Source organism: Chaetura pelagica, unplaced genomic scaffold (genome assembly GCF_000747805.2).
Source record: "Chaetura pelagica isolate M959 unplaced genomic scaffold, ChaPel_1.0 scaffold55, whole genome shotgun sequence".
Lineage (NCBI taxonomy): Eukaryota > Metazoa > Chordata > Aves > Apodiformes > Apodidae > Chaetura > Chaetura pelagica.
This window is the reverse complement of record NW_009953571.1, coordinates 3,520,859-3,536,029: the sequence shown is the minus strand read 5'-3', so window position 1 is coordinate 3,536,029 and position 15,171 is coordinate 3,520,859. Positions and strand designations below refer to the sequence as shown.

Below are 15,171 nucleotides of genomic sequence, written 5' to 3'. Positions count from 1 at the left end.
CATTCCTGGGAGCTCGGTGCCTGGATCGGTCTCCATTGTCCCTTCAGCAAAAGGAAAAAAACAATTGTACATTAAAAATACTAGGTAATAAAGTATTTTCCAAGAACAGAAAAACCCAACAATACCACCTAGTCATCCTGAGTATGCCACTGAGATTTAACAGTTATCTTGCATGAGTCACATGCTTCTCATGTACTTACTGTACCAAAGACTCCTGAGAGTTTTACATATGGATAGGCTAATGTCCACTTTCTTCATTGCTTGATGAAGTCTCAAAAATATCAAAAAATTACACAGAGCCAATGAATCAATGTCAGCATCTGAGCAAATTAATGAGAAACTTCAGAATTTGGACTGGGCGAGCAAAAAGCAAGCACTCCACAGTCCGGATGACAATTTTTTGTTAGTCAAAGAGATCTGTTAAACTTAACATTTTATTCCCAGAGTGCAGACAGAAGAGCATAATCTGAAGACTATTCTTTTGCACTCCTTCCCTCAAGGTCCAGGCTAAGTGCCATCAGAGCTTAAAATAATCTCACCTTTCACAAGCTTTTGCAATGAAGTCAAGAAGCTTAAGTGGTATCAGTCAAAACTCTAAATCCTCAAAAACCTCTAATTTGGTTTCACAATAAACGCCTGGGTTTTGGGGAATGAAGGGAAAGGGTCTAGTATCTATTGTCCTACAGCAGACACAGGAAAGTCTTCATACCCAGGAGGGCAGTGCCAACACTGACCAGGTTACCCAGAGAGGCTGCAGAGCTAGAGCTAGACTAAGCTATGGCTGACCCAGTCTGATTTTAGCAACATCCCTGCAACAGGAAGTCACACTTGAGAACCTCCAGGGTCCCCAGCAAACAAAATTCCTAATATTGAATTCATAGGTCACAGGAGAACCTATAATTATACAACACTAAAACTGCAAGGAAAGTAATTGAGACTCCATCAATGACTGGAGTTCTGAAACAGACCTCTGTAGCATTTATTCTCCTTTCAAAAATTTTCTCTCTGCATGAACTTGCACAAGTAGCAGCTCTGTTCTACCTGGATTCCAGATCCCGATCTGTAACTGCAGCCCTACTTGTCTGCTTCCCAGGCAGTTGTGGGGAGAATATTACTCGCAGAGCCTTAGAATCACTAGGAAGTGAAACATTCCTTATGCAACACACTAGCAAGTACATTCCTAACCCACTCCAGCAAGCTGTGCATTTTACAGTTTTTTTTGTTTTGCTTTTTTAAAGTCAGTGAGCAAGAAATGTGGGCTGAGAAGAAAGTCCATTACGTGGCTGTTTCCCACACACTTGAGGAAGCAGGAACACAAGAGCAGAGGTTGTTCTGCAAAGCTCGTTAGCATTTCAAGCTATTTCACCAAAACCCAATCTAAATCCAAGCTCAAAGCTTCCATTTCTCCTCCTACTGCAGACGCAGCGTTTGCAGTCCACAGCCACAGCTGCACCTGCCCTGAGGTTTCTGTGTAAGCAGCAGGGTTCCTGAAATCAGCAACGTAAAAGCTGCTGCTGTTCTTTTATCAGAGGCCTCCAGCCTATTAAGATGCAGATAAATAACAGAAGGAATCCTGTGAACTCAAGTGCTGACTTATCAACTTCCCCTGCTAAAGAAAAGGCCAAAAGGAAAAAAGTGTCATGTTCCAGATCTTGCCACACACAGTAGAAGCCAGTGAAAGTCATACAAGAAATACACTTTTTAGAAGGTCTTGTAGTGGGTTTTTTTATGTGGTGTTTTCAGGGTATGCATTTGCTTTGGACATTTACTAATAGATGTTTTTGAAAGGGACAAGTATCAGCAAGAGGAACAACAGCAGGACTACAACCTGCAGAACTCTCCAGTTGAAAAGAAGCTCTTGCAGCAGGTTTCAAAAGGAATGTGCAAATACCTCCAGCAAGCAAAGAAAATAAAGGTGCAAAGTCAGCAACAGTCCAAATCAAGAGACCTAAAGCAACTAACTGTTCAAAATCTAAAATGCCATTAGCCAATACCCTTAGCATCCACGAAGTGTTTAAGAGCAGGTTGGACAGGACATTGAGCAACTTGATCTAGTGGGAGGTGTCCCGCAGGGAGGATGAGACTAGATGATCTTTAAGATCTCCTCCAAACCAGAAACATTTAGGACACAGAACCTCCTGATATGAGAACTGTCTTGTATTGTCTTTACACTGTGCATACAACCCTCCCACAACACAAAGAGCCAAAAAGGGAAAAACACAGACTGAACTTTTCTTCAGTTTTCACCATGACAGACACAGCCTCCACTGATCCAAAAGACAGCACTCTATTTTTACCATGCCTTTAAAAAAAAACCCAACAAACCAAACCAAAATTAAAAACCACCACACCCCAACTGCCCTATAACTCAAACACGAGAATTGGGAATGACAAACAGTGACTATCCTTTGTGAATGCTAGAATTCCTATTTATTTTACTGGAAGCATAAGAAACGCTCCCCTGTGCTAAAGAGGAATATTACTAAACATTACTCTGAATCACTGATTTACAGAGTCATTTATATCTAAACTCCCATGCTCAACTCCATGTAAGAGTGTTTTTAAGCATCTAGTGCTGAAAAGCCAGAACAGCTGATATAATCCTGATGCCAGCTGAAGATTATTTCTGCACCTTCTAAAAAGGAAAATTAAAAAAACCCAAACCTACAGATCAGTGAAGATGGGTGGCACTTTGTGTTATTTCTGTTCCACATTCAGCCTGCTGACAGAGGGAGGAGAGCAGATGTTAGCACTCCGATAAGAAATGAAAAGTTTCCAAAGTTCTCTGAACTAGTGGTGACAATCTAATGCTCTACTTTCTATTTTGTGTCAACTACCTACAGACTCATTAGCTAATGATTTGCAGTGGAGCTTAGTTAACATGACCTGCAAAAACAGAGCCCTCAGAGTATGTGCGTCTACATTAAAAAAAAACCTTTTCTGTAAAACAACTCAATAACCTTGCAAAAGTAAATGAAACAAAAATGTGCCATAGCAAGCACTGTCACAGAGCTAAAAAGGTCTCCTGCAATGCTCTTTGTTTTAAACGCAACAGCAAATACAAGCAGGGAAACTTCTGCAGTGAAAAAATTATAATGAACGAATTAAACAATCCATTGAGCAAGATGCAGGGAAAGATTCAGAAGAAATCAGCATGTAAGGTGACAAGGGAGACTAAATACTATAATTATTAACTGACTAATTTGTCTCAGGAGGAAAACTGCAAGAACCAACAAATGGTCAAAACAACTTCAAGGGTCTGGCTCAAAATTCATGCTGTACCTAATTTGTTCAGATACCAGTGTGGGACGAATCAAAACAGTGATATGGAGAATAAGAGTTGGTACAGGAAAAACACCATTAACACTAGCACAGAACAGAGCAGGAAAAGAAAGCAATTCCCAAACATTCAGAAGATTTATAGACCTTTCCCAGGGCATAAGTTTATCTTAAACTGAGTAAGACAGTCAAATCTCCTTGGATTTTTCAGCTATTGTTTTGTTTGCTTGTTGAGAAAAAACCTGAACAACGTAAATATAACGGAGCATCAACACTGGCTCTGAAAACAGAGATGGAGATGCAAAACTTTGCATCCTCAAGTTTGGAGAAAAAGGTATCCTTTCTCATCTGGTAACTTGGTGTCCTGTTTTGACCGAGAACGAAGCCAATTTTCCTTTCACTGATTTTTTTTTCCTTCAGTAAGCTTTCTTTTAACTAGTCACAGAGCCTTCCAACTGAAGCTGATAAGAGAGGAATGTTTTTATAACTGCTGGGTCTTCAAGGTTGCATCTTTATTCTGCCAGCTCAGACACTATGGGGAGATCTATGAGGGATCTATGGGGAGGCTGAGTTAGACAGCAAAATTGGGCAGAGATATTCCATTCCATATATCTACGTAAGCTCAGAGGAAGGTCAGAGATCACAGAAGACAACTTCCTTCCTTCTTCCTTTCTCTTCCTTCCATGGCCTGCATCCAGGAAGGACTCCGTCCATCCATCACCATCGACCCCCAGGCTCGAGCTCTCCTGACCCTCATCACTGTACTTTCTCCAGCAGCAGCTCTGGGATTTCTCGGGACTGTATCAGCTGAGGGGACTGCTGTGGGAGTTGCTGGGGGTGTGGGGAGGTGAGAGGCTTTTGCCTATATCTGAACATATCTGTACATAATTGTATATATTTTCTTATATCATTAGTGTTTAACTAAAGCTGTGTAGTTCAGTTTTCAATCCAGCCAAGTCTCTCTTTTTCTCTCTCTCCTTCCCTACCTGAGTGGGAGGGGGAGGGGATCGAGAGCATTGTTGTTGAACCCTAGTCAAACGGTGACAACAATTAATAACTGAGTGAATACAGAAGATAGTCAAGACTGTCAGAAAGGAAAAAAAAGCTATGTTCTGCCTTTCTATCTTGGCAAGACTTCTCTTTAATATTTAGAGACTGTTGCATCAGGAAGTGAAATTAAACACACAGCATGGGAGTTCTAACGCAGTCTGTTTGCCTAACTGTTCTCATTGTAGTCAATATTAAAACCCCACTGCCGATAGAATTAGGTCAATAATGACAATTTTGAAAAGCCATTTAATTACCAGAGCAAGCACCAGTACGCCATGCAAGTTTCTAAGAATCACATGATGTAAGACCAAGCCAATTGTTGCATAATTTCAGCATTTTATCATGTTTCGTAAGATCCAATTTAAAATGCTAAATCCATTTTTACTGCAGAGGTTAGACACACACAATAGAAATGCTAAATAATTGGTTATGTGGCACCTGTTAATACTGGTTAGCACTGGATTCAGTCGCCTCATCTTGATAGAACAGAAAAAAAAGCCATTTTTTCAGTACTTCAAATGTTAACTTTCTCACCTTACTTGATATAATTCTTTTAAGACTGCCAGAGGTTACTTCAGAGGGCAGAACTAGCACAAATATCTTACTGGGAGCTCACAGAAGGTTACCACAATGTGCAAACTTATTTGGCTTTAGAGCTGGTCATGTCTGCCTCTAAAGACAGTACTTGTACCACGTCATATTAAATGGGCCATATTAAGAAAAGGATCCTGGATTCCTGCAATGCACTTCGCAGGATTCACTGCTCATTTAGATGAAAACAGATGACATACATCCTGGGAAGGGTGTACTCACAAGAGCTACATAGGACTACAAGACAAAGCATGTACTATGTCTCACAAAGGTTACAGAAGTAGGAAAATGGTGGTAAGGGGAACATTATATTTGCTGGTGATTCTAAGAATGTGTCAGTCACTTTCCAGCACCACTCTGATGAGTAAGGGACACAGAGTGCTGGGAACACTATGATAGAACATCAAATACTACCTTTACAACTGAAAGGAGCCCCAAATACCAGAAGATGCTAAAACTTCTGTTTTTCCTCTGATTCTACAAGATCCTGAGCATCTCCTACAAATGATGTCAGGGAAAAGAGGGAGCATTTCTGGGAAATAAGCCTCTCAAAACGAATAGGACCTTGACATTCTGAGTATTTTAGTAAGGTACAAGTATCCTAGAAGACAAAAGGAAAATCCACACTGCAAGTTGGTTGAAACTCTGCAGAGAGAGGTATTAGCTGGAATAACATCTCCTGGATCAGTAGGCCTAATCTCTTAAATAAAAAAATACAGGCTTAGGCTACCTTCCTCATAGTCCTCGAGTCTTGAAGAAGTTGTAAACTCAACCCAGGAAAAGGGAAACACCCTATTTGCGGCTCTCAGGACAAGACTATCTCACCTCAAACCAGAACTGTATCTAAGAGAAAAGATTCAAGACAACTGATTGATCTCTGAGCAGAGACTTTTTTCTACCCGTAGATATAAATAAGTCAGGAGCACTGATCCTACCCAAAAATGGTACAAATATGACATCCACAGACATTAAAATGACGAAAACCCTGATTTAAAAGAATCAATATCTTTCATTTTTACCATTATATATATATATACACCCATCTTTGAAGGATATGACCATTAATGCAGGAGAAGTACTTAAGGCAGAACAGGAGACAAGAAAAAAAAAATTTAAGCAAGAAGAAGCATCTGCTACACAAAAAGCGTTTGCTGGCACTAAATGTAGTAGGGCTGTGGAGCAAACTCCCAATTACTCCACTGAAAGCTAAAAAAACCTAAAAACCAAAAATATTAGAGAGATTACAAAGAGCAATTCTGTCTAGCTGGAGAGAGAGGAAACAGATTTTTAAACACAGCTACTTAATACAGTCATTGATAAAGAAATTAGGTAGGTCTCCCAAGACATGGTGCCTTTCCATGTTCCTGTGTTCATTTGAAGGCTAAAATGCCAGTTCTTCCACTAGCAGCTTTTTAAGGGAACACCAGGAAAACTTCTATCTATTTATCAGCTAAAACTTCCTATAAAACAGCAGACTGCTGAGTTACTAATGGCTCTCCTGACCGGAGGGAAACAACACCCCCAGCCTTGATTACCTCTCAGAGCGCTGTTCTGGGAAAAAACGTATTTACAAGATTAAAAATGGCACTTCAGAAGATCAAGTGTTTCAGAGAAGCATCAGATAAGAATGGATTTATCACCTGGTCAAGAGAAACAGTAGCAGTTGCCCATTAAATGCCAAGGATTAATTGCTTCAGAGAAAGACCAATTTGGAACCAGAATGAAGCACTCACTCTTACCTAGGCGCAGTATCCAGTTGTCTCAATTTTAATTATCTCACTGTGTGGTGGGCTAACAAATTGATGACACCTTTTAGAACAAGACTGACAGAACTCCACAGCTATAGCCATTAGAAAACAAACATTAGAGGCCAGAGGAAGGTAAAGGATCCCTACACCTCAGTCTAGACCTAGTGTATGAGTATTAAGGAAGCCAATGCATTCAGTGTTTTATTAAAAAAAAACACCACACCAAACAACAACAAAAAATCCAAACAAAACAAAAAAATGCAACCAACAAAATAAAAGAAACAAAAAAACCACAAAACAACAAAAACCCCCAAACCCACCAGAAACAGAAACAGGGCATGCAGCATGTCAACCACCCTTTTTCCAAGACCTCTTCATTAGCTATTTTCGAACATTCATCTGAACATGAGTGTGCATAGGGAAAACATCACCAGGGCTAATTCTAATCTCTTGGAAACTTCTCAACTGGTACTCACTGAACACAGTCCATAGTGCAAACATACTGCCTCATCAGTCTTCAATACTGGAAAAAAATGCCAAAAGTAAGCACCAACTTCTTTCCTTTCCCCCCCGCCCCCCTTCCTTCGGTATACTGCTACTCTTCCAAGGGAAACAGAAATGAAAACATAACTGCACAAGCAACCCTAATCTGTCAGACCTACACACTTGAAGAATGCTAACCACTGCCTGTCCTTCGTGCCCAGCAACAAACCAGTAACAGCTTGCATCCTAATCCTCCTTGTTAGCACCTGTCACCTATTAGGTGACCTAGTTTGACTTAAGAGTTTCACAGACATGAAATAAAAGCAAAAAAAAACCCAAACAACAATTAACACTACTCAGGTGGAAGAATGGTACCATCTTGACATCAAAACTGTTTCTACAAGCCCAGGCAATCAACAGTATGCAATACTATGTGAGCTGTCACCTTTCAGAAGGCACCTGTTCTATCACTGCCCTGGTATGGAGACACTTATCTTGCTGGAATGTGACTTAATGGCAAAACCAAATTATGCTGAAGAGGTTAGCAATATCCTGCAGTACTGCTGCAAGGAAGTAGTCATTGCCTGTCACTGCACTCAGGCAGTATTATTATACATTAAGACCAAGATAAGGGGAATATAAAAGACTGTCACAAAAAAGAGAGATAAAAAGAATAGGGAAAACGAAGCTGCAGGCTACTATTAGTAGATCAGAAGCCAAGCTAAGACTCTCACTAATCCTTGAAAAATGAAGTTCAAAGGACAGATTCAATATAATTCCCATTCATCCAGGACTTGTTAGCATTCTTAGCCTGTAACAGTGTCTAAGATTATGAATATAATTAACATAAATTTCTATGTATCTGGAAGCAATGTCCCAGTGCTAACTGCTCCAGAAACCCTTCACAGGAAAAAAAAACCACAATACCACAGACAGTGACCACCAAACTCCAAAAAACTCAGCTCTGCCTTGAAAGCCAGATTGAGAAGGTACATCTTCATCAAGAACAGTGAGGCACAGCCATATGAGCCAAGCAACAGAAGGAAAGGGAACAGCATCAAAACCACAGATAAATGGGCTTTGGGAAGAAAACAACAAAGACAAGTATGTGTAACAAATAGCAAACCTGCTTTTTTATCTTTATCTGACCTATCTAAGACTTCCAGAGCAGTATACTGGTGTGTCATGGATCCTAAAAATCCCTATCAATCAGTACTTAATTTACTTGAAAAACCCATATAGATTCTCACATCTCCTACCATGTGTTTTGTTAACCTCAAATGTAAACATCAATATGATAAGAGGAAAAAAACCAAACCACAAAAAACCCCATCAAAACCAACCAAAAAACCCATCAAGCAGCCTAAATCACTTTTAGAAATCTTGTGGTTTAGATACGCTACCCTTTTACCACTATGCCAAAAAGCCACCATTGATCAAGTCATCTCTCTTGCACACCTTCACTATGTCCTATCAGAACATAGCACTTGACACCCCATCCATCCCAAGGTGTCAGCTTAAGCTACTGTCACCCTACAGAGTATACCTCTTTCCTTACCTGTGGGATTCCCTATACTTCTCTCTCCACAGTGACAGAACTACTTGTCTCACTGTTCTGGAGCTGTAGATCAAAAGCTCCACACGTATTTCAAGTCTCACCAAAAACTTTAGCCATTCCAATCTTTCCCTTCTCTTGCCAAGAAAACCTGGTGTTTCTTTTGCAGAAGTTGAAGGTTGTCACAGAAGGAAAAAACCACTCTGAAATACATTCATGCACAGTGAACAACTGGGAAGGAGAGCAGTAAAAACCAAGACTGGCTGCACAAAGCATCCAAATTCCACCCATGTGCTCTCAGAAGTTGGCATGCTAAAGGAAAACAGCAGGTGCACTGTGAATTGATTGCATTTCTGCAGATTAGTGCTCCCATTGCTGTGCCTCTGGCAAACAGTCAGACTGAAAAGGTAGAGACTGGATTTGAACTAGAGCACGGAATTCCTTCACAGGGGTAGGGAAGAAGTTATTTCAGTAACCTCCAACCTTTCTCTCCTCTCAAACTTTCAAAATCTTTTTCTGTCTTAGACATTAAGCAAACCACATGCTAATTCTCACCATGACACAAATTGCTCCCTGAAATCCATTTCCATCATCCCACTTGAGGCATAACAGGAAGAACAGAATCCCAAACTAAGCCTACTAGCCAAGTGCACACTACTGAGTAATCAATCACACTGCTGCAGCCATTGTCTCCCCTTCTCTCTCACACAATAATATTCATGCAGACACAATTGTTTCTAAGCAGTTCCACATCAGTATTTTCGGGTATCCATGCACAAATCAACGTTCTTAGAGAAGCTAACAAGAAAAGATGCTTTAGATGAAGACATTTCAAAATAAGGGTAATTGCCTGGTTATCTTGGATGAAAGATTAATCAGCTGTGCACATAACGTCAAACCTAAATGCCAGCTTGAAGCAATATACCAACTGTGACACAAAACAGACTCGCAAACCAAACACTTCACCTGTGGAAGAGGCCAAAAAGAATTTACCATACTATTGTCCAAAATAAGTGAAAGTCACATTCAAGAAACCACAAGGGAGGCTTACAGTTTTAGTGCAGTGGAAGTCAGCTGGCACACTGCTATCTTTGAACCTTTTAAGGCAAGAGGCTATTGGAGGAACTTTGATCTGGCAGCTCTTACTGTGACAGTGTCAATAAAGCCACCAAATATGGCAGAAAACAGGCATGACAGATACTCATGTATCTTGTGCACTGTTATGGTTCAAGCAGACAAAGGCTAATTTTATGATATCAATACAAGGACCTAGAGAGAGGGTGTTTCAGGACCCTGAGGGATGTCCATTATGGTCTCAGTAAAACAGTGCCTACATTGCTTATATTCTCTGAATGCTTAGTGGTGTGTTAAAAGAAATGTAAAAGACAAAACATGAAAACAGGATTTTACAACTATGAGGTAAAGCCCTTCTTGATGTAGGGACACAAAGCCCTTGCTAGTCTGTGACAATGGCACAACTAAATGGATCCATCCCAGTACAGACCCTCCCGAGAGGAAAGAAAAAGGATAGGATAGAAAGAGGGAAAGCTGTAGACATTAAAAGCTTTTAGTCTCCAAAGTCTTTCATATCTATATTCTACCAGGCAGCCCACTCTCGAAAGCAGACAGAGGAGTCAGCAACAGTCACACCTTTCGCCTTGGCTTGAAAGCCTTTACAGTATTGCAGAGAAGGATTTGAGCAAGGCTTTCAGACAGAAAGGTCTTTAGTTTCAGACAGAAAGGCACTTTAGTTCAACAAATAAAATGAACCTGTATTTGTGTATTTGTTCCCACACTTACTGCAGACAAAAAGTGACAGAGGGGGCCAGAATTCATCCACAGGAATACCTTCACATTCTTATTGAGAGAGATTCAGAATTCTACATGAAAAAAAATTAGCTAGCACTGAGGAGATCTAGAAGCATTGCGCACCATCTCTAGAATCAAAGCTATTCTAGCCTAAAGGAAGTCTCTAGAACAGATCCAGTCAAACTTGCTAAAGAAGTAAATAGAAAAGATAGTTTAGCTCTAAAAATCTGAATTTACTATGTGATCCAAACATAAGCTGCTCAAAGAAGACTTTGAAATGAGAAAGTTTTACATCTATGATTTGTCTACAGAGAATTATTTTTACCATTTATGCTTGAAGACTAAAGTGACATCGTTCTCCATTCTCATTCCTATCCTAAAATACAAGAAGCCCTTTCATTTTATCTTAGGAATCTGTTTAAGCTAACCTTAAAATCCGCTCATATCAATTTATCTGTTAATAACCTAGTATTACAAGCTGTATATATATTACAAACTGTATTAAATGCTTCCATGCAGACATGGCTAAGTTTACAGTTGTCAGTTGTATTCAATATGCAGTAAGATGACAACAGTGACAGGTTAAACACAGGCATGTAGAGAGATAACATCTTATTAGACCAAATAACACAGAGCTTGCGTCTCACACCTCCTCCCCTGTCCATAAAAGCTAGCATAATAGAAGGATATTAGTAATACCCATTAAAAACACTCTAATTCACATGCTCAGACCAAAACTACTGCTCTTGCTATCACAAACTAGATGTATTTATTAATTAATTCCTATGAGACTCTCTAGAGAAACTGCATAGAGAAAATGCCACCATTAGACCAAAATACGAGGAGAGGCTTTAGCTTAAATTTAAAGGCCACAAGCACACAAAAAGTGCAGAGGCCACTTTATGCCTCTTACCAGGTCATCAGCTAAGCAAAGCTGAAAAGATGCCCAAAAACCTCAGAAATACACACAGATGAGAGCCAAGGAAGGTCTGTCTCCCAGACACTCTGCACAAGCACAGGGCTCAATCCTTGTTCAGAGCTCAATGTATGGTACAACCAACTGCTGGTTAATGCTCCTTACACTTTTCTCCTGATCTCTAGGAAAATAAAAGACGACGGAATATTTACCAACTATATTAACCAGTTTAGAAAGAAAACATTACAGTAGTTTTCTACGGTTTTTAAACAAAAAAAAATATTTCACTGGATTCCAGGAGAAAAGCATGAGTTGCAGATGGCTAGACACAGTAGCAACTCCCTGTTGTCTAGAGAGGCTGGGAAGTCAAGAGTATCTACATTATGGCAAGAAAGAAGCATACAAATCATGACTCTGCTCAGGCAAGGAGGGGTACAGCAGCCAGAAGGAGGAGCAAGAACTCTACATAAGATACTTCATTGTGAAGTGTCAGCAGAAGAATTGAAATGAATCATGAGACAAGTTCCAGCTCTGAGGGCCCAGCATAGCAGCTCCCCCTAATCAGCCAGAAGAAACAATAAAGCAGAGAAGAAAAAAAATAGCATGTCTTGAATGCACAGACCAGAATTCAATATGAAATATTCAACCAACAAATTTAGCCACTGCAAAGTAAGGAATAAACGCTTCTTTTTGCTCAATATGAAATGAAAGATAACCTTTGCATAGCTGATTGAACTGCTTCCCTGACTGGGTGCTCCTACTGTCTGAATATTATCTGCAGGGGAACACACTTCTCTGCAGGCATTTGCCTTGTTCTGTGGATGAAGAACTTACCCTCTTTACTTTTCCCAGCAGAACAAGCTGTACCAGACAAATTAAACGGAACAATGGAAATATTAAGGTGTATGCTTGCGATGCACCCACCTCACTAAAAGGACCCAGCAGCCACCATATTTCTGCTCTTCCACACCATGAAACTGCTTGGGGTCGGGAAAAGCTACTAGGCCGTGACTCTTCTACATTATCTCCCCTCATTTAAATATTACACAAACAAGGCCACAATGACAGGCGAAAACATTCACTCACCCTGTACTTCCCAATATATTTAATTGCTGGAGCATGGAATGACAGCTTCATAGAACAACAATCTAAAAAAAAAATAATAATCTACCACCACATAAAAAGGGACATGGAGCTTTAACAACATGCTATCTCAAGTATGCGCCACTGCAGCAAGTGAACATGAAAGCTATGATAGCAGCAAAATTGACAGCATCCTCTACTGGCAGCAGCAACATAAAAGCCCAGATTTTCAAGTTCACAGCTCCCATCAATCCTCCCTAATACACTACAACCACAGCCTACTTCTATGGCCATGCTCAGAATCATCCTATGTTTTAATCACAATATATATGCAAATAGAGAAAAAAAACACAAAAAAACACTGTGAAATACTAAAAGTAGCCAAGGAAAATACCATATTTAAAAAGAAATTACTGAAGACAGACTAAAAGGGTCATATTCTCTTTTCTGCTAAAATGCATTTTAATCTAAATTCCTGAGCCATATAAACAATCTATAACTGTACTTCCATTTATTGAAAAGTGTTTGCAATCATTTATTTGCTAGGATGACACCGAGTATCACTAGAATTCCAAAAGTAGATACTAAAGAGCAGACTAATTGTCTTCAGGAGGAACACTCAGGAGGAAACACACTGCCTTACAAGGGTGCTTTTCTAACGTCTGGATGCAGAGTCATCACTTCACTTTGACACAAAAGGCCATTTGCTCTCCTTACAGAAAACTAAGCCTTAACTTAACACAGACTGACAATCACCAAGTCTTAAAAAAAACCCCAACAAAACAATCCCAGGAACTTCAGGTAATTTGACAAAGTTGTACAGATAGAGATTAAATGTAACAGAACACGTTTGGCTGTGTCCTACATCCTTAGACCAAAGAAGTCAATCCTGCAAAGCTTCTTAGTGCTTCCTGTTCCATCTGAAGATTTGAAGGCTCTCATAAACTTTTGGCTCCCCATCTGTTCCATGGAAGAAAAATATTCTTCTTCTATTTATTAAACCAGCCTTTTAAATCTGGTTGACATAGCCTGACATGCTGAAGATAGCCTAAATCATTCTGAATTTTCATAACAGAAATGACAAGGCCTATTTGTAGCAATCACTGCTCTAATTATTGATTGAATGACTTAGCCTGTTCCTACAGGAGGCCTATGATGCCTTTGATTGGTGAACAGCAGGAAGCCACAAAGCAGTCTTCTGTTAACAGACTCAAGCAAGGGGGTGAGGCAGCATGCACACTTACTCAAAATCTTCAAATTCCAGATCGTTTCCCTCTACAGACGGGCTCGAGTTCTCTGAAGTGGAAGAAGTGGAGGAGGAAGAGCGGAGACGGTTTTGTTGGTATCGCATAGAGCGCTGTCGAATACTGTCCCTCCGGGAAAGATACTGGATCATCCTCTGAGCATAATATGCAGCAGGAGACAATCTGAACAAGACAGATATATATGGACACTTGTTACACAAGTACAGAATGACAGCCAGTCTCAGTTTTCCTTTTGAGCTCCAAGCGCCAGGACAGTAATAGCATATCACAAAATTGGCTGCTTGCATTTTATTGGTGAGTAAGACAAAGTAAATAAAGCAAGCAAGTAGAAGTAACTTTCCCTTAATATGCTACACTCCCACATGATTCTCTTGTTGTGCAAACAGAAGCACTTCATCGTACCTATAGACAAAAAGCTCATCCACAGCACAGACTCTCTGGAGCCCACTGTTCCATTTATTACCAGTTCACACAACCAACGTCAGCAAGCGTCCCTAAGAATCAAGCCCTCTTCCAAAGTGAACTCTGCTTGCAACGCCAAACAAACTGTTGAAGGAAGGTGCTGTTGTTTTGAGACTACTTAACAGATGCACCATAAAGTATCAAGCAGGAGGAAAAAAAGGTTTAACAGCTTCAACTACTTTGTAATTCAAATGGAAGGGATTTCATATAGTGGCAATTTCTTCAGATTCACTAGCTATCTGGTAAGAGGAGCGTTAAAAGTCTTTCATCCCTCCCAAAAGAAAAACCTTCCTCTGCAATTAACTCCTAATTCTCCCTAATGCATTAACCTCCTACTTGTTTGCATCAGCCATCAGGCACACCAGTACCCTCTTCCTTGATGCTAAACAGCTAAAACCACACTCTCTTCCTACCCTATCCACAGCTCCTAGCAGATGCTTTTTGTGGCACAGTTACTCAGTATTGAAGTTCAGACACCTCAGATGCTCAAACAATAATTTCTGTGGCCTTATTTGTTTAGAAGTGAACTCTTAATTTGGGGAGAAAAAGGGAGATGACAGCAACCTCCCCCAGGTAATTAGACATTAAAATGCCTGTTCTTTAACTTCTGCCTTCTCATCCCATTCCATACACGAGTTTGATTTTGTCCTTTTTATTCAATTCAAGTTACCAAATGTACTGGGAATAAGATTTTGTTTATATATGGGTAAGTTTCAGATCCACAACAGCATGAGCAGCAAACAATCAGACCAGGTCTGACAAAGTGCTTTGCTACTATCCCAAAAGTAGCATTTCAATGGAAAACTACATTTATTAGTATTTCAAGAGCTGCTCCCTAGAGCAGCATGGAAGAAATATATTAATTCTTCTAGGGATAGATTTTAATAATGTTGTTTTTGGTTGCAGACGCCTATCAAGGGCAAGCAATCT

The 15,171-nt window shown here is 40.0% G+C and overlaps 1 protein-coding gene across 1 annotated transcript in view; it reads right to left on the bottom strand.

Annotated features, from left to right (window-relative positions):
* AMBRA1 (autophagy/beclin-1 regulator 1) overlaps positions 1–15,171 on the bottom strand; it is a 124,800-nt gene that overhangs the window by 81,855 nt on the left and 27,774 nt on the right. Inside the window, 2 exon segments of the mRNA XM_009999594.1 lie at positions 6–41; positions 13,759–13,941. Coding sequence (XP_009997896.1) covers positions 6–41; positions 13,759–13,941 — 219 coding nt within the window.